This window comes from Lissotriton helveticus, chromosome 5_1, assembly GCF_964261635.1.
Source record: "Lissotriton helveticus chromosome 5_1, aLisHel1.1, whole genome shotgun sequence".
NCBI lineage: Eukaryota > Metazoa > Chordata > Amphibia > Caudata > Salamandridae > Lissotriton > Lissotriton helveticus.
Genome location: NC_136065.1, coordinates 438859971 through 438879741, shown reverse-complemented (window position 1 = coordinate 438879741; position 19771 = coordinate 438859971). Strand labels below are relative to the sequence as shown.

General features: G+C 47.2%; 1 protein-coding gene across 1 annotated transcript in view; it reads left to right on the top strand.

Annotated features, from left to right (window-relative positions):
- The window catches only part of TPRG1L (tumor protein p63 regulated 1 like), a 99789-nt gene that overhangs the window by 53413 nt on the left and 26605 nt on the right, over nt 1–19771 (top strand). The window contains exon 3 of the mRNA XM_078642644.1: nt 5960–6136. Within this exon, the coding sequence (XP_078498770.1) occupies nt 5960–6136 (177 nt within the window). The remainder of the gene's footprint in view (nt 1–5959; nt 6137–19771) is intronic.

Here is a 19771-nt window from a genome sequence, read left to right as displayed (position 1 = left end):
ACCCAGCGCCCCACACACCCAGCGCCCCACACACCCAGCGCCCCACACACCCAGAGCCCCACACACCCACAGCCACACACCCACACACCCAGAGCCACACACACACACACGCCCAGAGCCACACACACACACGCCCAGAGCCACACACACCCACAGCTACACACACCCAGAGCCACACACACCCACAGCTACACACACCCAGAGCCACACACACCCACACACACACCCAGAGCCCCACACACACAGAGCCACACACACACACACACACACCCAGAGCCGCAAACACACACCTAGGAGAGCAAGGACAGCGAGGGGGCAGGGAAGCAAGCACAGCGAGGGGGCAGGGAAGCAAGCACAGCGAGGGGGCAGGGAAGCAAGCACAGCGAGGGGGCAGGGAAGCAAGCACAGCGAGGGGGCAGGGAAGCAAGCGCAGCGAGGGGGCAGGGAAGCAAGTGCAGCGAGGGGGGCAGGGAAGCAAGTGCAGCGAGGGGGCAGGGAAGCAAGTGCAGCGAGGGGGCAGGGAAGCAAGTGCAGCGAGGGGGCAGGGAAGCAAGTGCAGCGAGGGGGCAGGGAAGCAAGTGCAGCGAGGGGGCAGGGAAGCAAGTGCAGCGAGGGGGCAGGGAAGCAAGTGCAGCCAGGGGGCAGGGAAGCAAGTGCAGCCAGGGGGCAGGGAAGCAAGTGCAGCCAGGGGGCAGGGAAGCAAGCGCAGCCAGGGGGCAGGGAAGCAAGCGCAGCCAGGGGGCAGGGAAGCAAGCGCAGCCAGGGGGCAGGGAAGCAAGCGCAGCCAGGGGGCAGGGAAGCAAGCACAGCCTTGTCTTTTCAAGAAACCAAGGTGACCTCAGGCGGCGGGAGAAGAGTTGGTTTAGTCGTGGTGAAATCCCTTCATTTTCCGATTCCTCGATTCCTTCCTGTGCCAAACAGGAAGCGCTATACGAAGGCTAATGCTTGTATCTAGTTACATATAAAAAGTGAACATTAACATTTATATAGAGCTCACATGGGGGGTCATCTCCTACAAACATCTTCCCTTGTAGCAGAGATTGGCTTAAGCATCCCCTGAGCTCAAGGCTACCTTTGTGAAGTGTGCGGAGCTCAGCGCGATACGAGGAGGTGGGCGTGCCCTAGTTTATTACCTGGCTCAATGTACATTGCTGTCCATTAAGCCAGTGCTACCTCTCAAGTACACACGGTTTAAAATGAGTAAAATCAAACGTCTAAAATGCATACAATACAAAGTTCAACAGTCACGATCCCAAACTGCGAAGCCAAGTTTGTGTGCTACAACGTGTAATCTGGTAACACGGGGACGCTGGAGTGGTCTTTGACAAAGCCCTTGAACCTCGATTTACCACAACATTTGTGTGCATACAAAAAGCCTCGAGGATGAACTCATATTGAATATTAACAAGCTTCTAAAACTGAAACAAGAAACTCACTGCAGTGCATATACAGCGATCTCGGCAGTCGATGCATTAACCCACCGAGACGCGCTCCCAGCAGTCAAATAATGCATGCATACATAAATAATAAGGGACCGTGAGCAACCAAGAATTACGAAATATCTACGACTCTGCGATGCAGTGCGTGTGCGCCCGTGTTGTAAAGAAATGCAGAGCACGGCACGGCAGCCTCCATAGTAAACCGCTACCTGAACGCACGGATAGCGGATCTGTAAAGCGTTGCAAACCCTGCACTAAGTATAGCCGAAGACTCCCCTTCCTGGAGGGCACGAGACACCTTGCGCCGCTTCCCTCACTGTGTCTGGGTGGGATGCATGAGGCAAGAGGGATGCATCCGGTGATGATGGGGAAACCACCGCTTTAAGCAGCACCAAGTTCAGCATCCAGCACCACACGGGGCTCTCCGGAAAGGGCCGTCTGCAGCACGGTACTGGGATGTGCGCTCACACACCGATAATTCATTAACCAAAAGCCCCCACCCTCTCTCTGCTAACACAAAGCCAGTCCGAGGCTGAGCCTGTACTCAGCCAGGCAAATACAGTGAACAGGACCGGCGAGGACTGCCTGCAACTAGCCGACAGACCCAACATGGCGGCTCCCTGTCTTGGACTGCCATCTGGCTGGGTGCCCTGAGAGCACAGCTGCCTCCACAGCGTGAGCCCAGCAGGGAAAGCGAAAGAAAGGGACGGAGAGTAGGAACTGAAATGATAAGATATATGAATAAACTGAACAGCAAGGACAATATTGAGAAGGTTACACGTATAACGATAAAATCAAGTCACGTGATGAATGTTCTAGACAAAAATATAAGGGAAGCGTTGTCATGAAGAAACAACGAGGGGCCTGGAAGAGCTGGAAAAGTGATATGCGAGGGGGGGGGGGGACAAAGACAAGGATAGCGGGAGGGGGGGAACGGACAGCGGGAAGGTGTTCAGGATACAGCCACGCGGGACAGGGACAAAGTTAATAATGAAGACAAACATCGGGCACGCTCTAGGCCACACAAAAAGCTGTGGTCGGCTTTTTAAAGCCCACTCACCAAAAGTCTCGCCAGAGCAGCGCATGTGCTGGCTCATACGAGACCTAAAAAGGTATTCAGGCTGCATGCTCTCTAACAAATGTTAACAATCAAGAACTTTAAACATTTGAATTTTCCTACAACCCAAATCATTGGATTCAATGCAAATGTATAAATGGATATCTACACTTCAGTGACCAGTTTGGAATGTGAGAGTAGGGTACTGGGGCTGTACAAGTCATCTGTCAGTCATTGTCCGCTAATAAGACTGGAGGAAAATCAATCTGCCACTTTGAAACATTGCTAGTGGGATAGCAATTATGGAAAGCAGCAACGACTCAAAAAAATCTCTCTTCCAAAACAAAGGCATAAAACTAAGTGTTGGCACACTCTTCACTAGATGCCTACTTTAACTCCTTAAACACAAGTCTCTGCCACAAAAACATAGCACATCTGCAAATAATTCAAAAGTGTGGTACTGCTGACAGCTAGAGTGAAGTTAATGGATTAAGTTATTTAGCCCATCAAGGCTGTATAGGCCCTGGTGCAGATTACATTCAGTTCAAAGTACTATTTTCTGTTTACTGGGCACAGGACAAGCGTTTGCACCATAATTCAAGCAATGAAAAACGAGCCTTTGAAGAAAGATTACAATATGCTTGCATCCAAAGGTGGCTGTTCATTCCATGCTGTTGGCCCTACACTGTGGAATACCCAAATAGCCACTATCAATCTCTGAGTGAGGGAAAAAGTCTCTTTGGGATATTGTACTTTTTGCTTTAAGGGGTCCGACAAGAATTTCAATTTCCACATTTAAACTATTCTAAATGTAAAACACAAATACATACATGATTCCGTTAAAGTGTATATTTTAGGCTGCCTTTAGAATATCCATGAGAAATATTTACAGGATGTGAGTTGCACATTCTGTAGGCCCTTATATCACCAGGCCAAAAAGCAAAGAACTCGACAAGCAAACTCCTTTCGATATGCAGGAAAGCTAAGAAGAACTGATGTATGGTTCCCCGTGGCACTATATAGTTATGTACTTCTAAATAGAACAGTTATGGCTCAAATACTAAAACAGTCAGCACCAAATTGTCAAATTGTAACTGATACCGCTTAAATTCACCTGAGATAGGTCTGCTGAGAGGGTTGCCCATCATCAGCATTGTACAGACAAAAAATCAAATATCACCATGGAATAAATGAAGAGATCCATCACATAGCACTGGAGAATTTGAAAAACTTTAATGTAGTCCATCCATTGCAGGTCCCACATATCTATACAATCTGATTGCTTCTTTACATCTCACAAAGACACTCAGATGATAAAGAAGATGTCCATCCAAAACAAAACTCTCCACTTCTCTCTCCCTCCAACTGTGCCAGCTAAGGTCAACAAATATACACAAAATCTCATATCAGACAACCAAATGCATTAACAAACTAAGCAAACTATTTCATATGAAATATGTAAAGAATCCTGCAGAGCGTACTGAAAACCATAAAACGGTGCCTCTGTCTCTTAGACTTCAACATCCAACACACTGCTATGCGCTGCATCATATTACACAATAACAGCACCTCACTGGTCATTGTTATGTTGAGATATGGTTTTTATCCCAACACTCAAATGTGACGAGGGGTGTGTCCCTCCATAACCCTGTGACATATGGCCCAGATGGTAGATACTGTGACATGCTGGGGGTCTAATAAAAAGGCCCGGTGCCCCAAGCTCGTGGCTCACATGCATACATGGTGCTGGTGTGGTTATTGCTTGCCAGTTGTCACTGCTTCCACGTTCTGACTGGGTGATCGTGTTGTCAGCACCCAGACAGAACAGTCTTCACACACACAATTAAAACAAACACTCCCCACAGGATAAAAAAACATCCTTCCAACCACACACCCTACATGGTGTAGGCAGCCTGCTACTCATGTAGGTAAGCACTTCAGTGTCCCGCGTAAAAAAAATATCTAATCGTAAGCAGCTTTCAAAGTGGGGGACGAAGGACTGCTCAGCATGCACGAGCTGTTGAGGACAGTAGGAAGCTGCAGGTGCACTGTTCAATGCGTAAACACTAGGCCGGAAGCTCGAAGCTGCTTATTTCAACATCAGACTTCTCGCTTCAGGTCGGGTGCTGCACTGGATGACTGGGTCACTGCACTGCACGTTGTAAAATGTGTTCATAACGAATTTTAAAGAAACACGCCACGTGTGATTCACCCACCCCATGCGCATTTAATGTAAGATGACTCCTACTACTGGCAGCGAATTGTTTACTATGTCACAGCCACAATGTGCACGCGCTGCCTTCTGCTTCAGAACGTCAGCTTATTCAAGCGACAGCATTCCGGGGCTCTGCACGAGCTCTTTGTCATGCACAATCACAGGGGTTTAGGGAGAGTAGTGAGGTATGAGATAGTCAGAGAAAGGAAAACTGAGTCACGAAGTGTGGCAGACGATACGAGAGAAGGACGAGAGTGCATGAATTAAATGGGATTTTTTTTTCTTTTTTCTTTCTAATAACTGAACCTGTTCCATGAGTGGGAAGGAAGAAAGTTTTCTCCGTCGGCGTAGGGAGTGATTTCACAGCACTAGCATGTCAATACAGAAGATGCAAACCGGTTTATATTTTTTGTATTCATTTACTTACGTTTTTGCTACGCCGGCTGGAATTGATGTTACTGAGAGAATAATAAAACAAGTCAGGTCCCGGGCCGTGCTGTGATTGGCTGACGTCACTGGGGTGTCCCGGGCCTGCAGCCAATCACAGCGCGGCCCGGGACACACGGCAACAAGGGGCGGGGCTTAAAAAAAGACCCAGAAACGCCCCCGAATCGCGTTTTCACGGGAAAACGTGATTGACAGCCAATCTCTTCCAATGGCTAGCCTCCATTTATGGAGCTAGCCAATGGAAGAAGGGGCGGTTTCAAGACCCCACTAAAGAGATAACATTAGATTTCGCCTGGGCGGAGCAACTGCTACGTAGTTGCAACGCCAGGACGAAATCTAAAAATAGCTCCCGTAAGGCAGATGAAAACTTACAAATGAAAGGAGTACTTGGGCCAGGCTCCACAGAAAAGATAAACTCTAGAAAAGAAACAGAACCCACCAGAAACTGAAAGAAACTAACATGCCAAAACCAATAAAAAGCAAGGAAAAATAGAGTAATAAGCAGAAAAACAAATAGTAAGTATGGTCTGTAAGACTCTTCTTAAGATTTATATATATATTTTTAACTTACAATAGATTTCACAATCACAGTGCAAACACTGTGCAGGTGAAACCTAAAAAGGTAAATGACTTTAGACAATGCTGGACCCAGACAATGGATGGCAAATAATTTACAGCATTTGAATACATAAAATTCTCCCAGCTGCAAAACTATTCTTACAGTTAAGTAACCAGCTAGTTTTCTTGTATTTTCAAACATTCTTCACTAATCAGATTTTTTGTTTGTTTTTGTCTTAACAGGGTTGACCACTGGAACAATGATAAGGAGCGTCTGGTACTGATCACAGATAAATCCCTTCTCATCTGTAAATACGATTTTATCAACCTACAGTGCCAGCAGGTGATGAGAGTATCTCTAAATGCGGTGGACACTATTTCCACAGGAGAATTTCAGTTTCCTCACAATTCGCTGAACAGGTACGTCTTGCTCGGTTATCCTCCATAGTTGATTTAACTATTACTTGCAAATACTCAAGAGTAAAAGCCACATGGCTCTATATAAGCTTGGTTTTAACATCTATAAGCACTGTAGAACCGTAACATAGGAGGAAACTACTTCTGTCCTGACCCAGACAGGTTTTTACACTCCTGTTTTTATAGTTTTCATTGCTACTGTGTGATTCTTGATTTTCTTCATACTTTGACATCAGTCTACTGTTGAAATACCTTGATTCCATAATCCTTCAGTGCCACGGGCTGGGTCCAGTGTTCCATACAAATTATCATCCTATAGTGTCCTACAGATATCCTTCTTTTCCTTTCCAAAACTTAACCTCACTCCTAATTGATCTCCTTAATTACACCATTTCTTGTTGCACTCCTATACTGGTGAGGAACAAGTTACTTACCTTAGTTAAAGCCTTACCTGATAGAGATTCTAGCCGCAGATTATTTACCTTAGAATATTCTCTAGGTTTCAGACTGGATCCAGTAATTTTTTGTGAGCAGTACCCCTGTGCACTGGTAGGTGGCGTTGTTTAGCTTCCCTTGGCATCGTTGGCGTTGTCCGTTTCGGAAGTGGCATTTTTGGTGCCTATATAGGCACCACCCATGCGTGTCGATGTCCGTTACTTTTCACAACTTTCCACTCCTGAAGACTAGAGCCCTGAAAGGGGATTTAAATTTCTTAGAAATCTGTTCACAGAGCATTCGGCAAAGAATCTGTGGCTAGATAGTCTCTATTAGGTAAGGCGTTACCCAAGGTAAGTAACTTGTTCATCTGATACAGACTTCGACTTCTAGCCGCAGATTTCTTACCTTAGTATATATACCCAAACAATACCCCCCTGAGGTGGGTCAGCAGACCAATTTGACACGAGGAAGTCCTGCAGGACCGAACAGGCAAAATGCCCATCTCTACATATCTGACTGTCCAGACAGTAATGTTTGTGGAACATGTGCAATGAGGCCCACATTGCTGCCTAGCAGATATCCAGGACCGGAACTCTGAGCTAACGCTGGGGTTGCAGCTTTAGGCCTGGTGGAATGAGCACCCAAACCCTCAGGGGCTTCCTTTTTGGCAGGTGCTTAGCAGATTTTGATGCAGAACACGATCCATCGGGAGATGGCCCGCTTCTGCACGGCCCATCCTTTCTTCGCACTGAAATACACAGTAAAAAGTTGGTCGTCCACCCAGAACACTTGTGCGGTCAGGGTAGAACAGCAACTCCCTTTTTTGGATCCAGACAGTGAAGTCGCTTCTCATCCTTGGAGGGATGAGGTGGAATAAAAAGTAGGCATAGTGATTGTTTGGCCCACGTGAAACAGACCAGTTTCAGAAGGAAAGGAAGCTTTCATACGAAGCACAAGTTTGTCTGGGCAGATAAGATCAGGAAGCTTGGATGACAAGGCCTGAAACACACTTACCCTCCAGGCAGATGTTATCACCATGAGAAAGGCTGTCTTGATGGTAAGGAGCCTCAGTAGACAACTGTGCAGAGGCTCATAGGGAGCACACACAAGAAAGGCATGGACGAGATTGAGATTCCAGCGGGGGTATAACGAAGGGAGTGGGAGGTAACATAGATTGCAGGACATTAAAAAACCTATGTACAATGGGGGATTGGAAAAAGGAAGGTTGCTCAGACACCCAAAGAAAAGCAGAAATTGCAGATCAATATCCCTTAACAGTGCCCAGAACAGAGCCCCTCTGGGCAACGGAATGAACAAGGAGTGGTATGGGGGCAAGTTGTAGAGGAGGCCAGAGCTCCACGCTAGACAAAAAGCCTCTCTGAGCAAGAGCTGCCTTGGAAACTCCAGCACTCTAAAATGCTGACATTGCACGTTTTCAGTGGTGGCAAACAAATCTAACCAAAGCTCTCTCCATTGCTGAACGAGACATTGCACCGCCTCCTGATGGAGATGCCATTTGTGATCCCCTAGGCACCCTCGGTTGAGTTTGTCTGCTCTGGCATTCAGAGAACAAGATGTTGAACCACCAGGGATATGCTGTGCTGTTCCAGCCTGTCCAGAGATGCAAAGCCTCTTGACAACGGGTCCACTTCCCAAACCCCACCCTGCCCTGTTTGTTGCAGTACCACATGGTGGTGGTGTTATCCGTGAACACCTGCACTAGCTTTCCCTAGATGGAGGGTAGAAAGGCTGTCAATGCCAATTGGATCACTTCATAGGTTGATGTGGAGTCCAGAGACCAAATTCCTCTGATCTTCACCTCTCCCAGGTGGCTACCCCTTCCCAGGAGTGACCATCTGTCACCATTGAGATTTTGTGCGGAAAGGGAGTAGGGTCTGCCACTGCCCCAATCACGGTTTATAAGCCGCCATTGCAGGCCCTTTGCAGTTTCCTCCGAATTCTGGACCATGTTGGGGAGATTTCCCTGATGTTGCACCCACTGGAACTTCAGATGCCACTGCTGAGCCTGCGTATGCCAACAGGCATTCGTCTCAAGCAGGAGGTCATGAGGCCCAGCAGCCTCCGAGTCCATCTCCCCACTGGACCCATGCCCGCACCATATTTTCTCACAATTAACACCAATAATTTGCCCGGCTGTAACCAAAGTTTTTAATTCCTCATTGAATTCTGCTGTAATCCCGAAGACCTGGAAAAGCGCCATAGTCACGCCCCTACTAAAAAAAAGCAGGGTTTGATATTAACAATCCAGCTAACTATCGGCCTATCTCTCAATTACCATATCTGTCTAAAGTGATGGAAAAATTAGTCAACAAGCAGCTATCCAATTTCTTAGAAACTAATGACTTATTGGATACTTCCCAAACAGGGTTTCGGGCTAATAACTGTACCGAGACAACACTCCTGGCAGTAATGGACAATATAAGAACCAAGGTAGATCAGGGAAAAACAGTCGCCCTGATTTTACTGGATCTCTCGGCGGCATTTGATACCGTTCCACACCATCGACTCTTAGAAATTCTTGCAGCCAAGGGTATCCGGGAAAATGCGCTAGGGTGGCTACAGTCCTTTCTGCAAGACAGAACACAGTCAGTACGGATGGGTGATTTTGTTTCTCCTCCCCGGAATATCAAGTATGGGGTCCCACAGGGGGCCTCATTGAGTCCAACCCTTTTCAATGTGTTTGTCTCTTTACTTGCGGAGATAGGGAGAAAGTGGGGTGTCGAGATCTGTTCCTACGCTGACGACACCCAGCTGATGATAACATTGGACGAAGAAGATGACCCTAAGGATAGGCTATTGAACTGTTTAACTGAACTAGCCAACTGGATGCATAATCACTGCCTTAAGTTAAATGCAGATAAATCGGAAGTACTGTTGTTTGGTAGACAAACACAGCTATGGGACAACAGCTGGTGGCCCACAACTCTGGGCACCGCTCCCAGTCCAGCTACAACGGCCAAGAATTTAGGCATGACTTTGGATAACACCTTGAGCATGAAAGCCCATGTATCAACAATTTGTGGGAAAGGCTTTGCTATACTCAAGATGCTCCGGCGAGTATTCCCATGGATCCCTATTGAGTGTAGGGAAATTCTGGTCCAATCCTTACTAATGAGCAGGCTGGATTATGGAAACTCGCTGTTCATGCGAATGACTGACTACCTCTTTTCTAAACTACAACTTGTACAGAACGCTGCGGCGAAGGCCATTTGTAATAAGAAAAAGTATGACCCAGCCAAAAGCTGCCTGCGTGAGCTCCATTGGCTACCAATGAGGCAGAGAGCCACGTTTAAGCTGCTGTGCATAACGCACAGAGCTTTACACAATACTGGCCCTCACATTCTAAAAAATAAAATCAGTTTTTATGCCCCCTCTAGGAATCTGCGATCCCGCACAGCAGCAAGAGCTAGAAATACTCGTGTGAAAACAGCTAGGATGGGTGGACGGGCGTTTTCCCACCTTGCGGCAAATAGCTGGAACGAGTTGCCCATGGAGCTCAGATTAACTGACTGTTATTTGTCCTTCAGAAGGCAATTAAAAACATGTCTTTTCCCTAAATCTGACTAAACTATAACTGTGACCCTGTTATTTGCCAACTACCCACATCTGTCATGACAGCGCCGTGATATCCTATCTAGGATGATTGTTCACGCTATACAAGTACCATTGACATTGACATCTCAAGGAAAATCCACGATAGAGGCTGAAACTTTGGCATTATAACTCTAATATCCTGCGCTCGCCATTCGGAAGGATGGATCCGAAACTGTACCGTGTCCAGGACGGGTCAACTGAGAGGAAGCGTCTGAGAGGGAGTCAGTTGTGACTTCGGCACGTTGATGGTGAACCTCAGTGAAAGCAGGAGGTCCGCTGTAGTCTGGAGGTGGGAGATGACCGCCTGGACCTGCCAGCCTTCAACAGCCAGTCATCGAGATAGGGGAAGACTGGCACTCCTGATCTCTTCAGATCAGCTGCAACCACTTCCATCACCTTGGTGAACACCTGAGGGATGCTGATTAAGCCAAAACGGAGCACAGCGAACTGAAAATGCTTGTGGCCCACCGTGAATCGCAGGTAGCGCCTGTGGGCAGGCAGGAAGGGAATGTGAAAATAGACGTCCTGCAAGTCCAACACTACCATCCAGTTTCCAGGGTCTAGAGCAGACAAGACCTAAGCCAGAATGAGCATCTTTAATTTTTCCTTAAGGAAGAAATTGAGCAACTCCCGACTGGGTGGAGGAGGCGCTAGGGGGCGCACAGCGGAATGGCTGCCTGAAGAGACCGCTCCGCCGGGCAGACACCAGCCCAGCGTGAAAAAATCGATAAAACGGACAACAAATGGAGATATAAATATAGCGTTGTGGATGGGAAGATGTCAGGCGTTGGAAGGAGCACCTGAACTACGAAAGGTGGGGAGACTCCTGGAGAGCAGCGCCACCTCAACCCAGGGTGGACTGAAGGTAAAATGGCGGCCGACGCTGGCAGAAATGAATGAATACATTTAACAAGAGGTTCGGCAGAAATGAATGAGCAGAGACGGACCTGCTACAGATCAAGCTATTTGCTGCTACAGACTGCCCTACCATGAGAAGAGGATTAATCAGCGACTAAGCGAGAGACCCGGCAGTGTCCCGTGAGTAGAGGGAAAAAAAGCAGCGCGTAGGAATTGATACTGGCACTGACTGGCAGACATCAACAAAATGGCGGCGCCCATACCCTCGCTCGGTCGGTGATTAACTACCGGGCTGCGGGGAACGCAGAAACCGCTAACTGTTTGTACGGACTCACTGGAGCTGCGGACTGATGGAGCGCGAATACAGACAGTGGTGGGAAAGGTGTGGCGGCAAAATGACAGCACAGTATGCACCACCTACAAGGTCAGCCTGCATGGGGGAATAACGAGAAGCTGTAGGCTAATTGCGCGATTGCAGGGCTTCACATTTAACGTGCTGCGGAGGCGGGCTAGAAGAGAGATGACTGGCGCCACCTTGCCGCTCCTAATTGAATAAGGCCATCCATAAACGGCATCAGCAGGCGCACGCAAATGATATGGTGAACCTGAGCACCACATACCCTCTGGGCGGGCCTGATGTGCGTCCAGTGCGCGTGTAAAGCTGCGTTAGACATATGCGGTGAAAAGTTGCTGTTCCTAGACGAACCGATGAGCGCTGACCTCCTAACGCTATTAAGGAGTTGCCTGAGACTGGAGAAGACTGTGTGATGGTCGCAGGCGGCAATAAGTAAGTGTGAGAGCCTCCCATTACATAACTGAATCCGAAGACAGCACAGTGCCTGGTGGATTCGCTGGCCACGTGGAGCGGTGTATAGCAGGCGCCATTTCTAACTTCCCATCTATTTAGAGGTTCTTACCGGGATATAATCACGGGAAGGAGACTACAGTACGCTCTGCCACGTATAGATCGCTGCCAAGCGTGACTGTATGCAGCTGCCAGATCTACTGATGTCATAGGCCCCCCTGGCTGAGCGGACAAATAATAGCGAGCCCTTGAGAAGACGCATATCTCCCCTTGTGATTTGAGCCTTACATTCTGCATAGTGGTGAATGCGGGTGACCCTTACTGCAAGTTGGGCAGCGCGAAGCGATCGCAACGGGACTGACAGCCAGGGAGGGCCACATACAAGAGCAACATGGGGAAACCCGATAAACAATAACCAAAACAGAATTTTGAATCCCGCAGAGAAACGATAAACAACAACCAAAACTGAATTTTGAATCCCGCAGAGAAACGAGAGGCCCTACTGGACAACGGAAGGAAGATCAAGAGACGGACGCATCTGCAGAAAGTAGTGTGGAGACCATCTTAAAGTCCATACAATCCAACCTGCAAGATATAAACGGGAAGCTGGATCATCTCATGTGTAGGATGGATAACATGGCTGCAAAAATGGACAAACAGGGCGAGCGGTTGGAGACAGCTGAAAATCGCATTTCGGCAGTGGAAGACGAGGCGCATGAGACAGCGGGTAAATGCAATGGCATGGAAAAAGTCCGTGAGGTGATCAAAGTGAAAGCTGAAGAGTTGGAAGCCCGTTCCCGCCGAAATAATGTAAGAATAGTGAGGCTTCCGGAATCAACAAATACGGGCCGCATGGAGCCTTTCATCGAGTCTTTGTGCAAAGAAATATTTGGTGAGGAAGCATTCTCCCCAATCTTCATATTAGAGAGGGCACATCGATCCCTCGCACCAAAGCCGCCGCCAGGTGCTCCACCAAGACCTATTGTGGCTTGTGTGCTGAATTACCGGGATCGCGACAATATACTACGACTCGCCCGAGAGAAAGGCCAGATCAGCTATCAAGGGTACAAGCTTGAATTTTATCCGGACTACACTATCGCAGTACAGCAGGCACGCCGAGAGTTCACTACTGCCAAAGCAAAATTGAGGTCCTTACAGATAAACTATGCCATGCTCTATCCTGCGCGCCTCAAGGTGACATGGGAAGGAAAACCAACGATTCTGTCCACTCCTAGGGCGGCGCAGGAATTTATCAAATGTATAACAAACAATTGCAAAACTGCGGAAAGAAAGGAACAGCAGCAGGACTCCGACTGATGGTCTGACTAAAGAGCAAAATCTGCACGCAGTGGATGCTGAGACCCATAGCTTTATTGTCCGCTGAACTGGTGTGCTGATTCTTGGTAAGACTGTATGACTGCCGATTGTCGTAGATTAGAAGGATATCTGGATGTATTAGACATGGCGCTATGCAGGCAGAAGTGAGGCACCATATGAACGTGTGCAATAGACGATGGCACCTGGGGGTGGAGTACGCCAACCTCATGGCTATCAGACATAAGCTGGTTGCGGCAGATACCTATTGGAACTAGGATATACCACCCGGGAAGCAAGATGGATTGTACTGTTTAATCAAGGAAATTAACATGGAAGTCAGCTGGAAGGTCAGTTAGATGAAGTACACATAATGGGACACAGTATGGTATCGGCTAGCCGAATGGGTTAAAAGCTGTTAAATGTGCCTGAGACTATGAACTGTGCATCTGTTCTCACTAACGACTAAGATCTCGTAAACACCAGCAGTAATTTTACCAGGAAAGGATGGGTGGTTCATGAACATGTGATGTTGTAGGGTATTGTTTTGCTAATTAGTTAATGGTGGGGATGATGTTGAATTATGAGCCTGACTATTTCCTAAAGCAAGGGTCGGTATAAGCAAGCAAGGTCTGCCCCCATCCATTGAGTTGGATGGTGTAGTGTACCCTCAGTGGACCTCTGCATGGGTGATCCCCAAATCGGTTTTTGATGTGTTGGGAAGTTAATAGAGGGATGTGGCTTTGGCAGAATTGGGTTGCTGAAGTGGGTGGGGGTGGGTGGAGTTGGGGATTTGTTCTAGTTAGAGGACCAAAGCATTTGAGATGCATTGCTGAGATTCATGCTGTACTGCAGTTCTGCGATATGGGTACTGTACCAGAGACTGTTTCATTAGACGCTGGGAGAGACAATGTGGTTATGAGCTTATTGTGGAATTATTTAGTCAAGTATGATGCCTCATAGGAATGATCCCTTAAGTAAACGGTGTTTAAACCTCCTAACTTGGAATGTCCGTGGATTTACAAATCCAAAGAAAATAAGGCAGATACTTGCGTGCTTAGATAGGTGGGGAATAGACCTAGTCTTACTGCAAGAGACACACATAGCACCACACAAGCATACTACTATAGGACAGCGATGGGCAGAGACAACACATGCATCTACATACTCTTCATATTCCAGAGGAGTCATGACATTGGTGAGGAGGGGAACAAATTTTAAAGTGTACCGCACAAAAATAGACAAGAATGGGAGATATGTACTAATAACGGGGATATTACGAGGACAGCGGATAACACTAGCCAATATATATGGTCCAAACGTGGATGCGCCTGAGTTTTAACAGGAATTATGGAACCATAAGCACGAACTATGGGATACAACGATCCTATGGGGTGGAGACCTTAATGTAGCTTTAAAGGAGCAAGCTGACAGGTCAGGACATACTACAGAACCGCATAGGAGGGCAAGGGCGAAAGTACTAGATATAATGGCGGATCTAAACATGAGGGATATATGGAGGGAAAGACACCCAGACACTACAGGAGCGACACATATTAATGCAGCACATGGAAGCTGGCCACACATCGACTATTGGTTGGGATCAGATAACATACTACTCTGGACAAAGGAAGTGAAAGCACTCCCCAAAACACTATCGGATCATTATCCAATCCTTGTATCCCTTCAGATTCCGCATTATTCCCCTCCTCCATTAAGCTGGAGGTTTAATGCCTAAGCACTTACAGATACCATATATGCGGAAACAATAGCCAAAGCAATAAGGGATTATTTTCAATTAAATGCAACTACGGTTGACGATCCAGGCATATTCTGGGAGGCATTTAAAGCCACCCTGAGAGGGGTGTGCATAAGCACGACGGTAGGGATATTAAGGGATATTAGGCAGCAACTTGCACAATGTGAAACCCAGATGAAAGAGCTGGAGACTAAATGGGAACACACGAAGGATCCAAAATTACTGGGGGAGTTAAGACAAGTACACACAGAGCATCAGTCTTTCACAGAGGATGAACTCAAATACATTTCCAAACGAGCCACTGCTAGGAAATTTGGAGAGGGGGGCAGGCCGGGTAGAGTACTGGCAGCTAAGACTTGTGAGGGGAGAGGCCCGCAATCGGTCTTGCAAATACGGGGAGAGGATGGAACTGTGGTTACTGACACGGAAGGTATTTTGCAAGGCTTTGTACAAAATTATAGGGAGCGGTATAAGTCGCAGTCCCCTGCGCCTCCTGCGGAAGTGTTCAAATATCTAGAAGATGTAGCCATTGCATGGCTATCAGACAATCAGCGGGAGTACTTATCGCTGCCAATAACGGTGGAGGAAGTTACGGAAATCCTACAATCCTTGCCGAATGGAAAAGCCCCCGGTCCGGATGGGTTTACATGCGAATTCTACAAAGCGCATGTAGATATATTAGCTCCCCATTTGGTAGCTATGTATGGTAACGCTTTCGATCAGGAAGTACTTCTCCGACACTACGGGAAGCAGTGATCATAGCCCTCCTGAAGCCCACTAAAGACCCAGAAGTGTGGGAGTCATATAGACCTCTGTCTTTGATCAATGTTGACTCTAAGATACTGGCGAAGATACTTGCAGTTCGGTTACAGCCGCTTATGACAAATTTGGTCCTCCCTAGGGCCACTTCAAATAACACCAGAACCCTTTTTGCACTATCCCATTATTTAGTACCCAACACCAAGGCAGTGGCGGTCATGTTAGATGCCGCTAAGGCCTTTGACTCAATAAAATGGTCATACCTACTGACGATATTAGAAAGGATGGGTTTTCCTCCCATGTACACAAAGTGGGTGAAGTTACTATACACAGACCCAGTAGCTAGAGTGCGGGTGAATGGGTATATATCAGACCAATTCACTATTGCGAGAGGGACACGGCAGGGATGCCCCTTATCGCCTTTATTATTCGCTTTAGCGCTAGAGCCATTGGTTTGCCTAGTACGACAAAAACACAAAGGCTCTGCACTACAATTCCCCTCTAGGCCTCTCCACATAGCATTATATGCAGATGATATGCTCCTGTATGTTTGCGATCCGGTACAAAATCTGGAACCACTGTTGAGGGAATACATCAAATTTGGTAGACATTCTGGCCTTCAAATAAATTGGACCAAATCCTCAATAATTCCCCTGACGAACACCACACAACCGCATACAACCGAATTTCCTTTAGACTGGCAGGCTGATCCCATTAAATATTTAGGGGTGTGGCTCCACAGAAATCCCGAAGTGGTCATACGAACGAACTATGGGAGAGTGATCTCCGTATTAGAAGATAAAATTGACAGATGGATACAATTGCCGCTTTCCATGGCTGACCGTATTGCAATTGTGAAAATTAACATCTTACCTAAATTTCTGTATCTGTTTAATAACATTCCTATCCCCCCTCCGAGAGAAGTGTTTAAACGGATTACATCGTTAGTGCTCAAATTAATTTTGGCAGGTAAACAGGCGTGTATAGAACTCCAAACATTAACACTTCCTTATGCCAGGGGGGGCATCTGTGTTCCAGATTTCCTATTATATTACCTGTGGGCTGAAGCGCAATATGTGGCATACTGGTACCATACGATACCATATTTAAAGCACACAGCGGTAGAAGAGGGGGATGCATCACCAATACCCTTGACAGCCATCATAACGCATAGAAGGCCACCATTACATGCAGAGGACATTAACACTATAGACGCTACTACTGATGCGTGGCGGAGTCTGGGACAACTGGCGCACAAGGTACCGTTATATGCACCGGCACTACCACTACACTATCACCCAGAGCTCTCAGTAACCGGGCAGAAAGTAGGTATGGACCTCCTACACCAGGTAGAGATTGATATATTTGGAGACCTTCATCATGAAGGTAGATTTCGTCCATTGCAAGACCGTACATATTTATTTATTTATTTTATTATTTTATTTTTTACATTTGTATGGCGCGCAGCTACCCAACAAGGGTTTCCCGGCGCCGATGACAGGAAAGAAGCGATTAAGGTTGCGTGGGATTTGTGACTGATGGATTATTTCTGGAAAAGCCAGGTCTTTAAATGCTTCCTGAAAGTGACATAACTGGTTTCTTTGCGGATGTGGATAGGGAGTTTGTTCCAGAGTGTGGGCCCTAGGACAGCGAAAGATCTTCCTCCCACTCTCGCTAGCCTGAACTTCGGGATTTTGCAGTATGTTGAGAACGTAGTACTCTTGTCTGGATGTAAGGGGTTGCCAGGGTTTGTACATATTTAGGGGCGGTACCGGCTTTGATCCTAAACATATAGCTCATGGCCTTGAACCGTATGCGGCTCTCCACCCTGAGCCAATGTAGGTCTTTCAGGTGATTGGACACACTGGAGGTTTTTGGGATGTTGCAAAGTAGTCTTGCCGCTGAGTTCTGGACCAGTTGTAAGCGGTTTATGACAGCTTTGTTTGAACCCAAGTGTAGGATATTGCCGTAGTCAAGACGAGATGTAATAAGTGCATTGACTACGGTCTTTTGCGTGTCTGGGGGTAGCATCCAAAGGATCTTTTTTAACCATTTCAGGATCGTGAAACAGAGTCCAACCACTTTGTTAGCCTGTTGCTTCATGGACAGGGTGTTGTCAATGGTAACCCCCAGATTTCTTACTTGGGTTGTGGGTGTGGGGATGGAACCAAGCTCAGGTGGCCAGTGAGTTGTGTTCCAAAGATCTTTATTTTTCCCCAGGAGGAGGATTTCCGTCTTGTTTCCGTTCAGCTTTAGCTGGTTTGTGGACATCCAGCTGAAGATGTTGTGGAGACCTTATTTAAGACGGGATGGGCACAGTGGGTTAGACTCTGACAAGGAGAAGATGATTTGAGAGTCATCAGCGTATGTCATGAGGGTGAGCCCTGATTCATCCGCTATGTCGGCCAATGGCCGGAGATAGAGGTTAAAGAGCAGAGGGCTCAGGATGGAGCCTTGTGGTACTCCGTGGGGGGCGCTAACCGTGTCAGAGCAGGCTACTGAGGATGTAATTTGAAAAGTTCTCTGTGACAAGAAAGACTCAATCCATTTTAGCGCATCCCCCCTGATGCCATATTTCCCCAGTCTGGTCAGAAGTGTGGAATGGGAGATGGTGTCGAACGCCGCACTCAGGTCTAATAGGATGAGTGCGACTGTCTGACCATCATCGAGGAGTTTCCTGATGTTTTCGGTGACTCCTAGCAGGGCTGTTTCCGTGGAGAAACCGGCTCTGAAACCCGACTGTGATGGGTGGAGAAGGCAATTCGCTTCAGTAAAGGTGGTGAGGGCAGAGTGAATATGTCTTTCCAGTAGTTTAGAAAAGATGGGGAGGAGTGAGATGGGTCGGTAATTCTCAAGGAGTTTCGGGTCGGCAGTGGGGTTTTTTAGGAGTGGACTGACCATAGCGCGTTTCCACATTGCAGGCACTGTGGAGAGCTGGAGGGAGGAATTTATAGTTTCTGCAATAATGGTCAGGGAAGGAACATCCAGTTTTTTAAGAGCATGGACCGGAGCTGGGTCCCTTGGGGAACCCGATTTAACAGTTTTGAGGGTGGAGATGAGTGATTCCAGGGTAAAGGAGGGCCAGGATTCAATGATGTTGATGTCATTCGACCAGAAGGGGACTGAATCAGCAGAGTCTGGGGTAGGGAAATTGTTCCTGATACCTGAGATGATGTTTTCAATTTTCTCATTGAAAAAGGAAGCGAGATCTTGGCATTGTTTTTTATTAAGTGGGCAAGCTGGTGCAACCGTTTTCTCCCCAGCAAGGTCTTTTACAGTGTTAAATAGCATTTTTGCTTTGTTTGACGCGGTATTGATGGTGTTAGCTACAAAAAGGGCTCGGGCTTTAATACAGGCTGAATGATATTCGTTTCTGGCTTTGTGGTATATGGCTTTTTTGTCGTAGGCGTAGTCTTTCCGCCATTTCCTCTCGAGGTTTTTGCATTTTGATTTAATCGTTTTCAGGGACTCATTAAACCAAGGAGCTGGGGGGCGATGAATATTACTTTTTACTCGAGAAAGGGGGAGACATTTTTCAACGGCGTTTTCTATCCAGGAGTGTGTGGCCCGAGCAATACTTTCCATGTCAGTGCCTTTGCTTGGCGAATGCATATCTAAAATGTCGTTTAGTTTCCCAATGTCAAGAAGTTTCCAGTTTCTTATTGTGGATATAGGCCAGGCTGCATTTGTTTTAGGAGGTGTTGGTAATTGCAGACAGAAGCGGACAAGATGGTGGTCTGACCAACATATTGGGATAGTATCGCTCCAGCTGAGTTCAGGAATATTTGTGAAAATGGGATCTAGCAGATGCCCCGCCTTGTGAGTAGGTCCAGAGTTAAGTAGTGTTAAATTCAGAGCTGCTAGATCATCGAGCAAATTTGTGCAGGCCGTATTTGTGGGGTCGTCAAAGTGCAGATTGAGGTCTCCCAGGAGGGAGAAGTTTTTAGAGGCGAGGTGGAAGGGAGAGATGTGGTTCGCCAGATTAGCGGCCCAGGAGTTGGCATACCCGGGGGGCCTGTAGATTAGGATGCCCGAGGCCGTAAAATTAGGGTTAAGGGTGATTTTAAACGAGGCTGCTTCACAGTCAGGG